This window comes from Ranitomeya variabilis, chromosome 4 (assembly GCF_051348905.1).
Source record: "Ranitomeya variabilis isolate aRanVar5 chromosome 4, aRanVar5.hap1, whole genome shotgun sequence".
Classification (NCBI taxonomy): Eukaryota; Metazoa; Chordata; class Amphibia; order Anura; family Dendrobatidae; genus Ranitomeya; species Ranitomeya variabilis.
In genome coordinates this window covers 44561004-44580983 of record NC_135235.1, presented here as the reverse complement: position 1 = coordinate 44580983, position 19980 = coordinate 44561004, and the positions used below count along the sequence as shown (strand labels likewise).

The following is a 19980-nucleotide window of genomic DNA, read 5'->3' as shown; positions in this document are numbered from 1 at the left end:
TGTATGGAGCATCTTTGGGATGTGCAGCCGACAAATCTGCGGCAACTGTGTGATGCCATCATGTCAATATGGACCAAAATCTCTGAGGAATGCTTCCAGCACCTTGTTGAATCTATGCCACGAAGAATTGAGGCAGTTCTGAAGGCAAAAGGGGGTCCAACCCGTTACTAGCATGGTGTACCTAATAAAGTGGCCGGTGAGTGTATATGATAGGCACTCAATGTTATACTGAAATCAGTTTCAGATTTCTGCTTTCTTCTGTTATCAAGATAAAGGGGATGTCCACCACTCGGACCACTGCCGGGACTCGATAATATAGTCCTCACGGTGCGGCCACCCTGTGTCAGGTTAATGATCTTTGCCTCCGTGACCTGGATTTTGTGAGGTTCATTGTAGATTAGCCCCAAGGCATCAAAAAAAGCATCAACAGATAACCATTAGGAGGCATGGGGGACAAAGAAAATGCCCAAGCCTAAGGACTCTCTCCCAGTAAGGACATGATTATTCCATCCACTGGAACTCATTCCCTATGACTGGGGTCTCAGGGTAAAAAATAGCCTACAGCTCTCCCTTAACTGTTCTTTCTCCACTGAAAATTTATCAGGACGGACCAATACTGGTTGGGAAGAAAACAAACTACACGTAAGAGGATACTGATATCCCAGCCACTGCCGGCATTGGAGAGCTATGGAAAGTTTTCATCCAAATAATTATTTCACCTTGCAACTGATATTGGAATGATTCAAGACTCTGCTATTTCTTGGCCAGATCCTGAATTATCAGTGTCACCTGGTCACAGAGCATGTGAACAGGATCCATACTGGTGAAAGAGATAAATGTATAGGCCAACTGTAATGTGACGCTACTCACTACTCATGTACAAGGCATGATGCTGGGTAGTCAAAAGGTCCAAGGTCAAAAGCCAGAAGGCTATGTCATAGGCAAAAGGGTGAGACAAAGGCATAATCAGGTAACAGTCCGAGGTCAGAATTCAAAGAAGGTAACAGATCGCAGCAAAAGGGTTAGGCAAACCAGATGGTCAAGATAAATCCAAAGTCGAGAAGCAAAAATCAGAATACAAGAGTAGGAGCACAGAACAAACACACACACACACCTCTTGAACAACGCTACAATAGCCAGTAATCTAAGGCAGAGAGTTGGCTAAATAGCCTGGTATATACTATTAAGGAGACACATGTATGAAGCACTGGCACACCCTGGTCCTGATTGGACGGCGAAACTGGCACTCAAGACACTGACAGCTCAGCACGCCCCAGCATTGGATTGGATGGCTGAGCTGTCAATCATCATACTGACTGCTTAGCATGCCTCTCTCTTAGATTGGAAGAAAGAAATGTCATCACTCATATATCAATGGATTATCAACATCCACCAATCCTCAGAATGAAAGAGGTAGACTGCAACTTTATTTATTGCCTAATATCACTCCCCAGGATGTGCTGGTCAGGGAACTGGAACAAAGCTCTATTCATTAACTATTTTTGCAGTTCCCGACTCAAAGGGTGAACAGAAGCTATGAAAGGAACCAAATAAAGGGACCTCAAAAAGTTGGTTTTCAGGATCAGCCCAGATGATGAAAGCCAGACCTCCATCAATCGTAACATTGTGACACATATTAAGAGTATGCAATATGATAACAGAATACTTTATATAAATGTTATTTTACAATTTGTATTTTTTTATTTTAACTAATGATAACTTGATAAAAGCATATAACTCAAACAATGTATTTTTCTTATTCTTATTATTAATAATATTCTATATTGTTCTCATTAGGACCACTTTTAAGGAATTTGCAGAGAAACATGGAAGAGACCAACGTTTTCGTGTTGTCCAGAAAAAGAAAGACCAAGAACATTTTTTCAACCAGTTTATCATTTTGCTTAAAAAAAGGGACAAAGAAAACAGAATGAGATTACGAAAAATGAGATAAAATTAAACAAAAATCCCACAAGTGTGCAATAAGCATTTTTCCCCTATGCTGTAACTGCTGCAAGAAGAAGGGAAAGTTTCCTCCATAAATTATCAAATAGAAGAAATCCATTGAGGAGATTATGTTCTGAAGCCTTAATCAGGCTTGGTGTATTAAGAATATCTCCGAAGGAAAAAAAAAAACACAAAATATAAAGTTCTCATAGAAATAATGTTTCATATTGAAGCTATTTTTTTACAATGTTCAGTTTAATGTGTTTCTATTTTCCATTATAATCTGAAGTTGCTTCAATTATGCAAATTATCGGTTAGATGCACAATGTACAAGAAGTAAATTAAGTGAAAATAAAAGCTAATTCTATTAAATGTTAGAACAAAACCACTTTTCCATTCTTGTTGAAAGCACAGTCCCCTTAAACCAGTAATAATTGTGTATCCGGAAAAACAATGCTTTATCCATGACCATATGCCATTGGTTATAAACTATGGTTAAAAATATTTGTGAAGTGTGAGCAATCTCAAATTATGTTGTTGTCTAAAAAAATTATAATTTTTATTTTGCTTCGATGGACACACATGCTCGTTCATAGAAGTCACCACAACGGAGTCATTTTTTTAAGGCCATCCGATGTATAGTTTTGTTCTTTTTATTGTGCGCTGTCAGTATGCATGGGAGTTTTCTCATCAAATTTGTATACATAAATATTTTAGATTTTTTTTTTTATTAATAAATATTTTAAGAATGGTCATCTTCATGTTGTCTTAAGGTTTATTACATTCATTCTGAAACATCTCTAAATGGCCACAACTGTTTCCATAAAATTCAGATGGCTCTTTTTATGAACTCTTTAGGTGGTCAACGTAGTGACTAACAAAATTGCAATATACTTTATTTAAAGAAAGTTATGTTTTTAGGAAGAAAAATTATCACAAAGTGATTAAAGAGTAATCCATCTCTAGCAGCTGAGTCAATAATACTGATTTCAGTAAAAGAGGGGTGTTTTGTCTCTGTCCTCCCGCTTTTCTATTTTTCAAACTGTATACAGGTATAATAGAAAGGTGGCTTTTCATTCAGGGTAAGCAAACTATAGCACACTTACAGGCACAATATAAGTGTAGGAAAGGACGTTCCAGTACTTATAGTGCTGGTAGAATACTTTTGAAGACTAATTACTCACTGAAAGGGATGCATTGCACGTAGTTGGACAGTAACTGTATATATCAGGAAAAGGAAAACTACTCATCATTTAAGGTTGTGTAACACAGCAACCAAGGTGCATATATATTAGTATGCCTGAGGCTAAAGCTATCCATAGATTATCCTGCGGGTTACGAAAGATCCCAAGCCCAGTGGGTTGAGCCTGACTTCCAATGAATATTCATACACTATCTAATAAAAGGTGGAATTTCTCTTTGAAGGAAATTTGTCAGCAGGTTTTGCTATGTAATCTAAAGGCAGCATCAGGTCGGGGCTGGGACACTGAATTCAGCGATGTTTCATTTATTTAGCTGTGTGCTGTTGTTTACTTACAATGAAGGTTTTATCACTAGTAGATTATCATTGCTCTGACCACACTGCACGTGAGCCCTGGTTCGGCCACGCCTCCCCCTCTAATAAGCAGTTCACTTTCAATAGACAATGCACACAGAAAACAGTAGTGTGGGCCGCGGCAGCTTTCTGAGTTCTGCTACAGGTTACATCTAAAAACTCTGATTGTGTCACAACTGTTGCACACAGTAAACTAAGTCATACCTTCATTCATCATTGGAATCAGGGTCTCTTTTCTTACATCATGCTGCTCTTAGATGAGGTAGCAAAAACCCGATGGCAGATTCCCTTTAAAGACTAGGACTAGAGATAAGTGAATCATTTGGCAGCCAATCAAATTTATTTTGAATTTCGAAAGAATTTTGAATTCACCAGATTTCCTAATTTACAGAATTGTATGCTCCCAAATCCAGCAGAGCAAAGGCCAGTCGGATGCTAATTTATTCTTTTTAGGGTTAGAAAGGCATTAAAGACAATAAAATGTTATACCTGGTTATGCCCATCCGTCACCTTTCCCGCGTAGCTCCCTGCCCGCTCCTCCACTAACGTTCCGTGATCTTGAATATCTTCCAGCGCTGTGTTGGCCTGACGTGGTTTTGGCCGTGTTAGGTCAAGACTGCACCGGAAGACATTCCCAAGTACATTCCAAAATTTTGGGGGACAATCTGGAAGACTTGTCGAGAAGATGTGTCAGCAGGAAAGGTGACGAGTGGGCCTAAAACAGGTGAGAATTACATGGTATTGTTTTTTAACCCTTTTTTGGAACTTTTGACTCCTAAATATATCCAGCTTGATGGCTTGTTTCAGTGAATCTGCCTGAAATGAACTTTGAAGGAATCACTCATCTCTATTTAGGATTGTTTCTATTGCAAAAATGTCCATAATGTGGCCATAGAAACACCAATAAATAATGTGTGCTTGCTTGTCGATATGACATTAGTTCTTCAAAAATTCATGAAATTCTAAAACTAAACTTTAAGTGTACAATATTTTATCCTTATTTTATATTCTTATTGCATAAAGACTGGAAACGTGTTTACATATTGTGTACAATGTATATATCAAAATGATGCAAATAAATCAAAGTTGAGTCAATGCCTGAGTCTCGTGTTGAAATACATATAACCTTACTTTACATACACAGTGACCAGGGGCGTAACAATCCTGCGACCATCGGTGACCGCGACTGGGCTCATGTGGGAGGTCGCATGCCGGCAGCAGCACCTATTTCATCTGGATGAGCATCATCAGATGCACGTTCAGCTGAAATGTATTGCGGTGTAAAGACCCGCCGGTTCCATGCATGGCGATACACACCACCGGTCTATCAGAGGTTGGCAGCTGACTGGCAGTGACATCATGCGCTGCCTGTGCTGGTAAAGACGCAGCGCTTTGTGGAAACTGGAACAGGCGAGTATAATTGTTTATATTTAAAACATGATGAAGACGAAGGAGGGACATTATTGCTGGAAGGGGCCCAGGATGGGGGACATTATACTAGGAAGAGGCTCAGGTAGGGCAACATTCTAATAGGATAGGACACAGAATAGAGGGACACATTATTACAGGAAGGGGCCAGAAAATGGACAACACTACTGGTAGGGGCCCAGGATTGGGGATATTATACCAGGAAAAGGCCCAAGATGGAGGACTTTATACTAAGTAGGGGCTCAGGATGGAGGACATTAGACCAGGAAGGGGTCCATGATGGGGGTACTGTTATAGGATGGAAGAGACATTATGACAGGAAAGGTTCCAAGACAGGGGACACTAATTCAGGAAGGAGCCAGGAGGGGGATATTATTACCAGAAAGAGCCAGGATAGGGAACCCTATTACTGGAAGGGACCAGGATGGGGGCATTATTACATGAGTGATACAGGATAGGGATACTATTATATGGGGGGCAAATCTACATGTTTTTATTGGTTTTAGAATTCTACAAGGGCGCATACATCTTACCAACATGCAGGTGGGGGCCAAGGTACAAATTTTGAACTGGGTTCCATAAAACTCAAGATACGGCACTAACAGTGATGTCATATTTTTAGAAAATGATTGTATCACAGCTGCGGATTACCAGAGGGGCTTTTTTTGCATTTTTTTTTAGAATAAATATGATAATGGATGCTATTAATTTCTATGGGATACATTGCTGCCAAAGACAACTAATTGGGAGTAATTAAAAGACATATTGAAAAACCCTACTTTGGTTGTTCTATTCGGTTCAACTCATTTGCTTTTTTCCAGCCTTTGTTATGTTCTACAACTCATCAAAGCTGATTAAAAACTGATGAGTACTGATTGTCTTTGGCATCAGTGTGAGTCCTATAAAAAAATACATTTAGAGTTTTATGCTGTCTTTTTTTTCACTTAAGTTAAAGTGCTGAAGCTCTGGATCTTAACCTGACAAAGAAGAGTGACGTTTTGACACAACTGATCTTATTCTGTAAAAATGAATTTCTTCGGGTTTTGCATGGCTAGAATATATTTAGAATAGGACGTAAATTTAAATGTAAATTTTAGATAGTGTAATCCAACACTGGAGCTCCCACTAATCAATTCATTGGAGGGCCCAGACATTGAACTTAAAGGAATATCTGGGACTTTAAAAAAAAAAAAAGCTGCTACCTCCCAGCTTGTTGTGCCCGGTGCTGTTCTCCACTGGCACAAAGCAGTCACAGACTTCCCTGACATCACAAGTTGACCATTGGTGTCATACTGATTGACAGCCAGCTCTCTGCTGCCTAATTAGGGAAAGCCGGCTGTCAATCAGCATGAAGTCAGTAGTCCTGTCCTGTCAACAGGAAGAGAAACTGCTGCTCTGTTTACAGGGAGCAGCTGAATCTCCAGCAAGAGCGGTCAATGACCAGCGCCAGATAAACAGGCAGGTAGTTGCCTCTGTTAGCAACTACATGGCAATTTTTTAAAGTCTCAGAAATCCCCATTAAATGAGATTGCGCTGCAATAGCAGGTACAAGTACTGCTAAAAGAACATCTATCTAGTCTGTCCTAAGCATAAGATATCAATATTCTATACTGGAAAACTCCTTTAATACAAGATAGAAGAGTGTTGCTTACACATGAGACAAACTAGTTGTAATAGATAATTAATAAGCAATTTTTTGTGTATAACAGGTCACCTTTCCAAATAATTTTAATTTTTTTTATTTTAGATTGTTTAATTTTTTTTTAAATTTTAATACAGCTATAGTTATCTTTCAAGTGAATTGTCCGTTTTTAACTCATTTTAGATCTACCATTCTGTTTTAATTCATACCGTGATATCTTTATATTGCTATTGTTTTTTTTCTTTATACACTTAGTTTTAAATACCTTGAATTGGCATTAGCTAAACAAGTTTAATTTCTGGATGACTTAATTTAAGTGATATAACTTTAAGTCTGGGCAAGGGATATGTTTTTCACTTTTTAAATAAAAATGTTGATCCTACTACACTAACGATCTACAGTATAAAAAAATATGCATTTACTTTCAATAACGACTTAGTTTACTTTAGTTTTTGTTAGTTTATGCCTTAGTATTTCACTGGTTATAACTTTTTTTTTTTTTTGGGAGGGGGGGTTATGCTGACATTGGCAAACACAGGTCTCGTTCAGCTACAAACTTTTATTTATTAGTTGCTTCTGTTTGGGGGTATTGTTTTAATTTGTATTGATTTATATTTTTGGATAGGTAAAAAAAAGTATTTTTCCATCTTTTCATTGCTTTTAAATAGTTATATGTTTTTCTCCCTACACATTAAATATTGGTACAGTGTATGTGTGTAGTCCAAGTGTAATGGAGCTGTAGTACAGATTAAATTGATATGCTTGGTGAAGAAAACCACTTTGTTGTTCCTCTTGAATCACCATTTGAAGCTTTGGGTTAATTAGATTTTGGTGCACAGAGGCTGGACTGTGCACTGGATCTTCTCCTTCCTGTCTGTGATTCCCTGTCTCCCCTGCCTACCTTCAGTCTGTGAATGACCTCCCTCCCTTGTTTGAAATCTCAGCAGTGACCTGTCATTCAAAGACTGGAGGCAGGTGGAGGTGCAAGGGAGCTATAGATCGGAGGCAGGCGTAGGGGCTGGCGAATCACAGATTGGAACTGGGGGTTAGGGGAATTACAGACCAGAGGCAGGCAGATTGGCCGGAGAATCACAGACTGGAGGCAGGTGGAGGCGCTGGGGAATCACAGACTGGATGCAGGGGAAGGGACTGGGGAATCATAAATCAGAGGCAGGTGGAGGGGCTGGGGAATCACATACTGGAGGCAATCGGAGGGGCAAGCAAATCACAGACAGGAGGCAGGTGGAGGGACTGGGTAATCACAGACTGGAGGTAGGCAGAGGAACTGGGGAATCACAGACCAGAGGCAGGCAGAGGGGCTTGGGAATCACAGACTCGAGGCAATCGGAGGGGCTAGAGAATCACAGACCGGAGGCAGGCGGAGAGACTGGGTAATCACAGACTGGAGGCAATCGGAGGGGCAAGCGAATCACAGACAGGAGGCAGGTGGAGGGACTAGGTAATCACAGACTGGAGGCAGGCGGAGGGGCTTGGGAATCAGAGACTGGAGGCAGGCAGAGGGGCTGGAGAATCACAGAATGGAGGTAGGCAGAGGGACTGGGGAATCACAGACCAGAGGCAGGCAGAGGGGCTTGGGAATCACAGACTGGAGGCAAACAGAGGGGCTAGAGAATCACAGACCGGAGGCAGGCGGAGGGACTGGGTAATCACAGACTGGAGGCAGGCGGAGGGGCTTGGGAATCACAGACCAGAGGCAGGCAGAGGGGCTTGGGAATCACAGACTGGAGGCAAACGGAGGGGCTAGAGAATCACAGACCGGAGGCAGGCGGAGGGACTGGGTAATCACAGACTGGAGGCAGGCGGAGGGACTTGGGAATCATAGACTGGAGGCAGGCAGAGGGGCTGGAGAATCACAGACTGGAGGTAGGCAGAGGGACTGGGGAATCACAGACCAGAGGCAGGCAGAGGGGCTGGGGAATCACATACTGGAGGCAATCAGAGGGGCTAGATAATCACAGACCGGAGGCAGGCGGAGGGGCTTGGGAATCACAGACTGGAGGCAAATGGAGGGGCTAGAGAATCACAGACGGGAGGCATGTGGAGGGACTGGGTAATCACAGACTGGAGGCAGGCGGAGGGGCTTGAGAATCATAAGCTGGAGGCAGGCGGAGGGGCGGGGGAAACAGACTGGAGGCAGGCAGAGGGACTGGAGAATCACACACCAGAGGCAGGCGGAGGGGCTGGGGAATCACATACTGGAGGCAAACGGAGGTGCTAGAGAATCACAGATCAGAGGCAGGCGGAGGGACTCGGTAATCACAGACTGGAGGCAGGCATAGGGGCTTGGGAATCATAGGCTGGAGGCAGGCGGAGGGGCGGGGGAAACAGACTGGAGGCAGGCAGAGGGACTGGGGAATCACACACCAGAGGCAGGCGGAGGGGCTGGGGAATCACATACTGGAGGCAATCGGAGGGGCTAGAGAATCACAGACCGGAGGCAGGCGGAGAGACTGGGTAATCACAGACTGGAGGCAGGCGGAGGGGTTTGGGAATCACAGACTGGAGGCAGGCGGAGGGGCTGGAGAATCACAGACTGTAGGTAGGTGGAAAGGCTGGGGAACCACAAGCCAGAGGCAGGCAGAGGAACTGAGGAATCACAGGCTGAAGGAAAGGTGAGTGGTGGGGGAATCACGTACTGGAGGTAGGCAGAGGCGCAGGGAAATCACAGACTGGAAGCAGAGAGGAGAATACCCAGTGCACAGTCCAGCCCTTGTGCACCGAAATCTAATTAGTAGAAAACTTCAAATGATTATTCTGAAAGAACAACCAAGGAAATTTATTCACCGAAGGTATCCAAGTTATTCAGTATTACATTGCCATTACAGCCATGTTTTTACTTTACATTACAAAATCGTATTGACAGGTTCTCATTAAGCAAAAACATAGTTTTTATTTCTATTATTATTATTATTATTATTTAGTTTTTCTAGAATTCCATAGATGAATGACAATAATGTTGCATGATCTTTCTTTTTCTTCTCATGTACATATTCACTACTAATTTGTGAGAACAAGACAGATGCAGGGGCATCGCTATGAAAACATCTGTGGAACCAATTAACAGAGGAGCAGGAGGTAGGTAGCCTTTCTCCTCTCCTGATAGGATAGACATAGTGGGGTTAGTTGAGATTTCTAGTGTTTGAATGGTAAACTTTCCAGACAAAACTATTCTTGCAATCAAAACTAATGGAACTGATGACAAAACTCCCAATGAAGAAATGAAAATGAATGTGAGATTTTTCATATCTGATTCTTTGATCAACTGGGAGACAAGTGGACCCAAAGGTATCTCATAACTTCTTACCACCTTTTCCAAGAAAGCATCTATTGCCAGGTATTATCTTTAGTTATGACAGCTGGACGACTATCTTAAACTCCTATTCCTTTCTCCTCTTTATAGTTTAGCCGTTATTCGTTAGAACCGCTAATCTAATGGGAAATAAATAGATGCAGGTTTATATTTCTGAAGATTAGACTATATGCAATGTTTCATGACTTATCTTCAATATGAACACATTACAGTTCGGAGGAATCCTCTCTAGGATAAGGGAAGATCTATAATAATATTGATTATGTGGATATTGAATCAGTAAATAACTTCAAAATAAAGGAACCTGACTTTGGTATCTCTTTCTATTTATCTACAATTACATTTTCATCACAAAAGATATTTTGTTCCTTGCAGACTTGGATTGTATTTGATGAGTCCTAAGTTGCTGGTCAATAATAATGTTATTGACTGAGCATTAATATAGCAAATTATCTATTGATACATTTTTGAGCATTTCTTTAGATATTAACATTTATATGTTATTTCCTAACTGTAAATAATGCTGATGTATTGTAGGTTTTTGATCAAAATAATAACAACCTACCTTTAATACCATAATTCCCTACAGAGATTAATTGGGCTTTCCCAAAGACCATTTTTATGGAGCTGTATGAGCCATATATCAGTCAACATAGCCCAACAGGCTGCTCACAGTAGCACCATCAATAAGCATCTTGGCATTTTCATATAGAAAAATGGCTCCTGGGGCACTTTGAAGAAATGTCTGTACCACTGGTTACACCACCATATCAATGCCACTCTGGGCTGTTATCTAAAATTAGGCTGGGCTGTATCTAAAATTAAAACAAAATTGGCCGGCTACCATACATTATGCCACCCCAAACAATATTCCCGGGAGAAGGACCGGTGAGAAGTTCGCTCTTGAGGCCTCTTTCTTATGTTGCCCTTGTGGTCTCTAGACCAATTTCTGCAAAATTGGAATAAATTGCTGAGGACAGACCGCCATTCCAGACTACTGTCTCTACCTGGAGACTAGGTGGACAGAATCACGAAGAGATATAGAATCCCATTTAAATAATTGTAATACTTAGCGCCAAAATGTAAAAGCCTAAAGCCCTCCTTACACAATAGATAATTGTTGGCCTTATGCTGGTTTGCCTGACAGCGATCTCTCCTAATCCCTCCATACCAACTCCAGGTAAAGGAAAAGCTGGACAAGACACATCTGGATACTCAGATTTAGAGTTACATGGGGTTTACCAACAACCAACCTAGCTATAAGTCGTTTACTATTGGAACCGCCACCCAATGTGGACGCACATCCTCACTACCCCACCATTCACTTAGTGACCTTAGGACCCCCATTTTTGGGATCATTGTGGTCTCAGCTTCTGAGCCCCTATAATCTTCTGACCTTTCGATAAGTGGGTAGTGCTGTTGATGGGAGAGCCTCCTCAACTTACTGAAGGATCATTCTACCCAAAGTCTAGAAAATATATCATGCATGTGGTGAAATAATATAAACTAAAATACAAACAAATATTCAGGGAAATTTTATGCTTTAATATTTTATGTCTCATACACATTTCCATTAAAACTTTCTCTGGTATTTGCTTTCCTGTAAGAATTGTTTGCTCTTCTATAATATTCTAGATGCACTTTAGAATCCTGTTTTGGTGACTACAAAAAAAAGAAAAGGAAATGAGAATAATTTCAAACTGGAAAGTGGAGGAAAAATGGAAGTGAAGAAAACAAATGTGTGTAAAGCATTCTACAAGCACTTTCAGGATCTCTATTTTTGCAGTATTCTGCATCAGTTTTCATATAACTAAGGCCGACCTCACGTCATTTTTTGTCACACGTCAATGGCTCCATTGGGGCTTCCGTCTGTAGCCCTAAAAAATGTCGATTCAGACGTTTCCGCTGATAGAGTCATCGACGTTTTCAGGTGGACAAAACATGGTTGATTGCATTTTTGTACCTACCTCAAAAAAGAGGACATTGCCAAAAATTAGGTTAGCACCAATGGACCCATTAGTGGATATGTCTGACTACCATTTTTCAGGGCTTTTGATGTAAGAATTACTGAGGTGTGAACCTGGCCTACACAAGATGGATGCTGGAATTATCAACTTTACTTTATTCACATCCTGGGAACCGGCCCACACCTTTGCTCATGCACTGCACCCAACATGCTACTATTGTTATCTTGAAGTGGTGAGCTGATGAACTTTGTTTTTCTATAATGTATAATGTAAGGGCATTAATCTTGATTTCAATGATTTGTCACTTACTGGGCGGCTTGCTGCAGTTTTGAAAAAATCCCTGTATTATCCGCAGGAGAATATCTATAGAGGACTAGTAAACTTGCTGTTAGGTAGTCCTCCATATTCATGAGCTCTGCATAACCCCCACCTCCACCACTAATTGTCACTTTTCTGTGTACACTGTGCATAGGCAGAAAGCTGCTAATCAGTGGTGTAGGCATGGTCATACAGAACGCAGTATTCAGAGAACTGGTAGATCATCATTAATGACAGCAAGCAGCCCAGTAAGTGACGCATCACTGAAATCAGGATCTCAGCCCTTACATCATGCTGCTGTCAGATTACATTGCAAAAACACAGTGACAGATTCCTTTAACTTATGGACTGTCTAAGCCATATACTGTACAAGCAGCTTCTGTGTTCTGAACGATGGATTACATCAGATTGAATATACAACCCAGACAGCGGTAAGCGCACTCGTGTGTTTTTTTTTCTTCTGATCACTAAAGCCTCCGTACTCTACTGATATACTGTACTATGGATATTGACATTTCTGATGGGTGACAACAACAGACGCCATTGAGGAATTATTGAGACTAAAACTTTGCAGCAGATGAAACCTAAGAGCTTTTCAGAACGTGTCTTGACTCTTGGGAGTTCACTTTGACACATTTTCATGAAAATTAGAATTCCGATTTTTTTTTTTAAGATTCTCGGTTCCATTAGCGTAAGAGAATAAGCCGGGTATGTTGCAAATCTTTGCTATAAAATTATATGATACATACTTTAAAACCAATTTACACAGCACAGTAAATTACTTTCTAAGTAGGCTATGTAGACTTTTAATGTGCCATTTACAATACCACGTGGATAAACGTATTTGTTCTTGATCGTAAAATGTGCAAATTATTCCAAAGTTAGAAGTTTAAAATGTGAAAGTTTTGAGAGTGAACTATCAAAAAGTTTTTGAAAAAAAAACCATATCCCAGTGGTTGTATGTAACTCATCGAATGACACCTGGCCTATTAAAACATAACCTTTAACTGTACGTGAAAATTTAATCACTGAAAAAAAATGTATTTTCACTCATCCTAATGTACTTCTTCTGTCTCCTAGAGATGAGCGAGCGTGCTCGATGATACTCGGTTATCACTCGAGTATCACAATGCTTGGATGTGCTCGTTACTCGGCGAGTAATGGGCGGTGCTCAATGTAAAACGCAAATCCCCACCCCATATCTTTAGCGCCTTTTACACAGCCAATAAGCATTCAGGATTATCTGTGAGTCACTGTAATACCATAGCCATCTTGTTTGTGGCAATACTGTGATTGGCTGGCCATGTGACATCATCAGTGATTATAAAAGTGTAGGCACCATCTAGCTCACCACACCGACGCCATTGCACAACTCTGTGACACTTCATATTGGAGGGAGAGAGCACTTGTCTAGGCCTTTGTGAGCACAGTGTAACAAATCTGAGGCCCGTAGTGTGGATACTGGGGCTGAAGTTGAGCCATCAAACTAACAGCCCCTCTAAGGCCTAATTGTTTGCTTTGCTGTACGGATTACATACAATGTGCATTTAGCCTAGGTAGGGAGAGAGAGTCGCAGAAGCAGGGAGAGTGACAGAATCCAGTCTATAGACAGGGATTTGGCCTATGCAGTCCCATGGCAAATATATAGCTGCAGCTTTTTTTTGTGGGGGCTGAAAAAAATGAATATACAGCTCTGGCAAAAAATTAAGAGACCACCACATCAAAACCCTGTCATGATTACATTCCAGAGGTTTTCAATGGGGTTCAGGTCTGGAGATTGGGCTGCCCATGACAACAGGGTTTTGATCTGGTGGCCTCTTAATTTTTGCCAGAGCTTTATCTATCTATCTATCTATCTATCTATCTATCTATCTATCTATCTATCTATCTATCTATCCATCTATCTATCCCTCTATCTATCTATCTATCTATCTATCTATCCATCCATCCATCACTTCCCTAACCACATCTGTTTGCAGGGCAATTGTCCTGCTCTTATCACTCTTTTGCTTCCTTTTGCAGCGCCCTGCCCCTTATTACCCTCATTTTACAGCACCAACGTTCAGGTCCCCATTAGCTTCTATGGGGTTCAGGATCAAGTTCAAGTACCAGAACTGAACTTTGGACTAAAGTTTGGCCGAACATGAACTTTCACGGGTCCGCACATCCCTATTCCCTATGCAATCATATTTTAATACAGATACAGATTCAGGCAATGAGTTTCTTTTAGAGAACTATTTTCAATTTATACATTAATTACATGTGATTATATGTCATTATCATTGGTTTATGTGTTTGCATATTAAAAAAAAAATCAAGTTGTATTTTAATTGGTTACAAATGCCACAACCTGCCCCTATATACGGGATGGGTCATCACTTTGTGTATTCTCCCACAATCTTCCTCCCCATCCGCTGGGTGTTAGTTCGGCGGCCGGAGCAGCAGCCTTTTATCATTTGGTTGTATACCTGCATTAGAGTTGTGCCGCACACAACTCATCCAGGTGAGTGACATACATCCCGCTATCCTGTTGATTACTCTATGGTATTATACAGGGAGTGTTCGCACTCTCTCGTTTCTTTGTATATACTCATATGAGTCAGACATCCCTTTTCAGACTTTCAGCCTTACGCTGTGTTAGTTCCCAATAAAGCAAAGCACAATGCTCTGCTATTTACGGCCGACAGCGCCATAGACGATTTGGCCTAGTGGACCAAGCCATTGCATGAGCATGATCACAAGATTGCAGCACCGTTGTGAAATCCAAAAGAAAAAAAAACTACAAACAGCTTGTTTTATTTATTCCTAGTTACAACCTAATGGCAGTAAAGGAAAAAGACCAGCACTTGTTTATCCTTACTCAGTCTTCCATATGCCATTAACATAAAAAAGCATAAAAAAAAGTGACGCTATGTAGCTCAAACTTAAGCCTTTTCAAGCTACAATACAAAGAATCACTTAACCTTCTAGACACATAATAGTAACATCACATCACCTTGGCAACAAAACAATAATGAAGAAATAATGGATACAATACAATGAAGGGAAAAAAACAAAGTAACAATATATAATGTAATTGTATAATGAGTTGTTGAACTCACAATGTAAGTCATCCTTCAGAGAATCTGTAAAGTGAATAAGGTCTAATTCTCAGAAATGACTTGTTATGTTGCCAAGGTAAAATAACAATCTGATTATTTGCCAGGTGAATAATTCAAAGGTTTTCACTATCTTTGCATTGAATAATATATATACATTAAAAAAATTATCTGATTAAGGTGATTAGGGTCTTGCTTTGTTCGCTTCATAAGTTCATGAAGTGCTTTACTTACTAGTCTATTGAAGTTTCGACCTTCATGGCTTAGTTTCCTGTCGTAGAGCCTGAACAGTGAAAAAGCTTCACCAGTCTGCAACATGGAAAATAACTCACTCCTACTATTGAGCTGCCCGCACTTAGGACTCCAGAGCATTCACATGCTGTTCATCTTCCTCCACCAACAGCAATTGCAGCATCACCTGCTTCCTAATTGATCGATGCCGCAGGAACATCTTTTAACTATTCATGAGCTTCACTCTATCACCATTACCAACCACCGCCACTTCTGATGACACCAAACTCCTTTTCTGATGACATACCTTCTGGTTGTCAGGTTTTGTCCATCACAGAATCTTCATCATTATCAACATATTCATTGTCATCATCCCTGACTGATATTTGCCTTCATGTGCGAAATTTCCAGCGCTCCTTGCCCCCTCTCACAATTTCCATCTCTAGATTTGCCATGACTCAGAGTTCCACTAATACTTCAGCTGCTACTGCAAGTGTCCTATATCCAAGACCGACAGACCCACCAATACAGCAAAAAATGTCATCATGCCCTTCATCCCCTCCAGCCCCATTTCATCTTAGTACAAAGGCTGACTGCTCATTTTACCCAGTAAATCAACTGGATGATGCTAGTGTTGTGAAATATCTTCCCTAGTCCCTAGAGTACTTTGACTTAAGGACCTAAGGTGCGGAACAGACAGAGGTCACCCCAATATACTCTACATTTTTATTATCCATCATGTGCATTCTCCTATGCTGCAATCAGAAGAAGATCTATAGCACAGAGCTTGCGAGTTCTGTACTTCTTGACTAGTAGACCAGGCAATGCTGATAGATGGCAGCTCAGGTCATTAACCTAGGCAATGGGGCAATGATATTAATAATAATTTTATTTCTATAGCGCCAACAAATGTTTCCTTTTAATAAGAATTATGGTAAAAAAATATATGTAAAAATAATATACAATGGCAACAAACTGGGCACTGTAAAATAAAAATAAAAAAACAGACTATGTCGAAGGATGTGCGAGCTGCTATTTTCAACAGAAGAGCCGCCACCAGCCATCTGGATAGGGCTGCTACCAAAAGTAGTTCACAATTGTTCTCCTTTATCTCTGACAAGCATAATAATGTGTAGGAAGTGGAGGGTGTTATGGAATACAGGGCACATCACTTGTCTCACAGCATAATGATGTTACCTCTGACAGTGACACCATCAGTTTAATTGAGTGCTGTGCACAAAATTATCACAACTGATGAAAGAGATAATTTTTGGACCATTATTTTTATTTCATGAAAACCATAAAAAAAACTGTCAGTGTGCCAATTTATTAAATGAACTGTTGGTTACTAGTGATGACCGAATATACTCGTTGCTCGGGTTTTCCAGAGCATGCTTGGATGGTCTCTGCATATTTGTTAGTGTTCAGAGATTTAGTTTTCATCGCGGCAGCTGAATGATTTACAGCTACTAGCCAGCTTGATTACATGTGGGGATTCCCTAGCAACCAGGCAACCCCCACATGTACTCAGCCTGGCTAATAGCTTTAAATCATTCAGCTGCGGTGATGAAAATGAAATCTCCGAACACTAACAAATACTCGGAGACCACCCGAGCAACGAGTATATTCGCTCATCACTATTGGTTACTACTGGTTAGCATCCATTTCTTTGGTGACACTAGCATTACGTATTCTGAATTTGCATTGCAGAATCTGAAACAGGCTGCATTCTGCTCTATGAGATCTCAGAGTGTTATACGTAACTTTTCAGGACAACTGGAATACCTTCTGATTGCGGCTAATGTATTCGCCACAAATAGCATTTTGCGGAAAAATTTGCCTGGGCAAAGTCAAATTTCACAACATTGGATCACCTTTTATAAATAGTCAGATAAATAATTTTACATTAGTGTGACATAATGCAATCACATTACAATGTGTCGATTAGTACTGTCTACTTTGTAAAAAATAGTAAAACTATGTATCAAGAAACGGCATACGTTTATATAAATGTCTTGGATAGGAATCCTTGTTTAAATTTATTTTCTCTATATCGCAACCTTCGTTTTGCTTAGTGTTTTACTTTGCACTTGAGAAAAGCCTCTAAATTCAGATCAGCCATATGTTCATATGTAACGTGACAAGGAAATAACACTTCATATTGCGCATTGGCGTCTGCTGTGAAGAGGAAGAAATATACAGTGTGCTTGGCCTTGGCAATATGTTGTATTGCACATTTTAGAAATTCTTTCCGCATCTTTCTCATTCCTGAGCTGTCAGCCTTGCCTGTCTATAATATGCTTCCAGCCAGACCTGGTTTATTAAAATACCAATGTTCACTTAACAAATGACAGAATGAGAATTTTTAAGGTTTAATAAAATGTGTTGAACTCAATCTATACATTACAGTACAATTATTTATAAATTCTGAGATGTTTTCTGGGGGGGCGAAGCTTATTGCAAATGCTGTCAAATGAAATCTCAGAATTCTATAACAATCCAGTAACTACTGACATCAAAGAAAACAATCTAAATGATTTTCTGTAAACCTTAAATTATTATTTTGCAGCATAAGATTTGTAAAAAAGTGCAATAAGTTGTACATACAGTAGATTAAAGAAGAAAAATTGTAACTACTGCACACATGTAGTACGCAATCCCTATAATTTACTCATTTCTTTATCATGCTCACACTTCATAGTTTCTTGGGATGACTTACTATGCTACGATTTTATTGTGTCATGAATCGGATAGTGTATAGTAATTTTTTTTATTAAATCTAAAAAAAATCCTTTTTGAATATTTCTGTATAAAAACAGATGTTTTTGGGCAGGGTGCAATATGGCAGCATATGTTAATGTCTTGCACAATGTTATGCTTGTACAGACCTATAATCCGTGAGAATTAAGGATATCTGTCAAACCTACCCAGAATTGAATTTTATCCAAAATAGAAGATAGCTTACTGATTGCTGAGGGTCCACCACTGGTACCACAGCAAATCCAAAAAGGAAGCACTACAGAGCCCTGTCTTGCATGATGGGAAGGTGCATATGCTCAATCCCTGCTCCCCTCATTGCCTATTGGCCTGCCTGAAATACAGTGCTGTGCTCGATTTTCTCTTTTTTTTTTCTTTTTCTCTGTTTTTTTTTTCTTGAAGACAGATCCTAAGTATGAGTCATTATAAGTCATCAATATAACATTAATTTCACATTAGCAATAGGCTTAAGGAGGTTTTACGGGCACGTTGATTATTAAAATATTGTATCATCTATGATAAATTAATAAACTTCATAATTTACTTGCTTTTAAATTCTGTTCTGCTCCTGAGTTATTATATGTGATCGTCTGACTTCTAGTTCCTTACTGTCTGCTATATTCTGGTCAAAGCACAGATTACCAGGCTTTGCCGTTTTTAATGGGAACAGAACATAGCCTGTTGGTCCAGCACAGCCCTACAAGCAGGAGGCTGGAATCAGCAAGCAGGAGGCAGGAGTCAGCCAGCAGCACCTAGTGCTGCTCAGCCAGTAGCACTGAATAGTGAGATCATGGGTGTGTGGCTAGTAAAGCTCTGCATGCACCACGCAGGACTCAGCCATCAGCACTAAGAGCTGTGATGTTATTGGATCATGGTCTTGGATTCTCATCCAGTGAGTTACTGGTAATGAGTACAGGAAGAAAGGGAGAGCATAGATACAGGGTAGATTCCACAGAGAGCAATAGTAGGCTTAGCAGCTAGTGACATTAGTCGGTGGGGATGATGCTAGGTGTTCCATTACACAGTGGTTACATTACACAGATTACATTAAAATACATGAACTCGTGATATGATCCATTGCTCCTCTACAATTAGCCTATATTATTATTATTATTTATTTATATAGTGCCATTGATTCCATGGTGCTGTACATGAGAAAATGGGTTACGTACTGGGTTATAGATAACGTTTACAGTAAACAAATTTACACTGACAGACTGGTGCAGAGGGGAGAGGACCCTGTCCTTGCGGACTTACATTCTAAGGGTGCCAGTGTCCGCAGCTGTAACATTGTTGACTGCAGAAGAGTCAAGACAATGCGTACTAGGAGTGTTAGGATATTAGATATTAGATAAGCAATTTATCCATTGTTGAGACAGTATAAAAGTCATAACATGCGAGACTCGGCCGTATTTCACGCAAGTGAGTATGAGCCCTAAGGATAGAAAACAAGGAACCAAGGAGTATTTATATCCTATTGAAAGTACTTTTATTCAACATAATTAAAATTGAAAAAATTAATTGCATCGATCTTTGTCTTCGCCTCCTGACGAAGATCACACAAAACGTGTGTTGGGGCGGTGGGGACAACAAACATACTGGCATTCATTTCATGTAAGTGTAGCACTCTACTAACTATTTACTGTGCTGCTTTTCAGCTTTGAATAAAAATGGAAACATACATCCCATCCTACTTAACCTATATG

General features: G+C 40.2%; 1 protein-coding gene across 1 annotated transcript in view; it reads left to right on the top strand.

Annotated features, from left to right (window-relative positions):
• Window positions 1-4596, top strand: part of TCERG1L (transcription elongation regulator 1 like) — a 268237-nt gene extending 263641 nt beyond the window's left edge. The window contains exon 13 of the mRNA XM_077258434.1: window positions 1798-4596. Within this exon, the coding sequence (XP_077114549.1) occupies window positions 1798-1954 (157 nt within the window). The 3' untranslated portion in view covers window positions 1955-4596. The remainder of the gene's footprint in view (window positions 1-1797) is intronic.
• Window positions 4597-19980: the final 15384 nt, after the last annotated feature.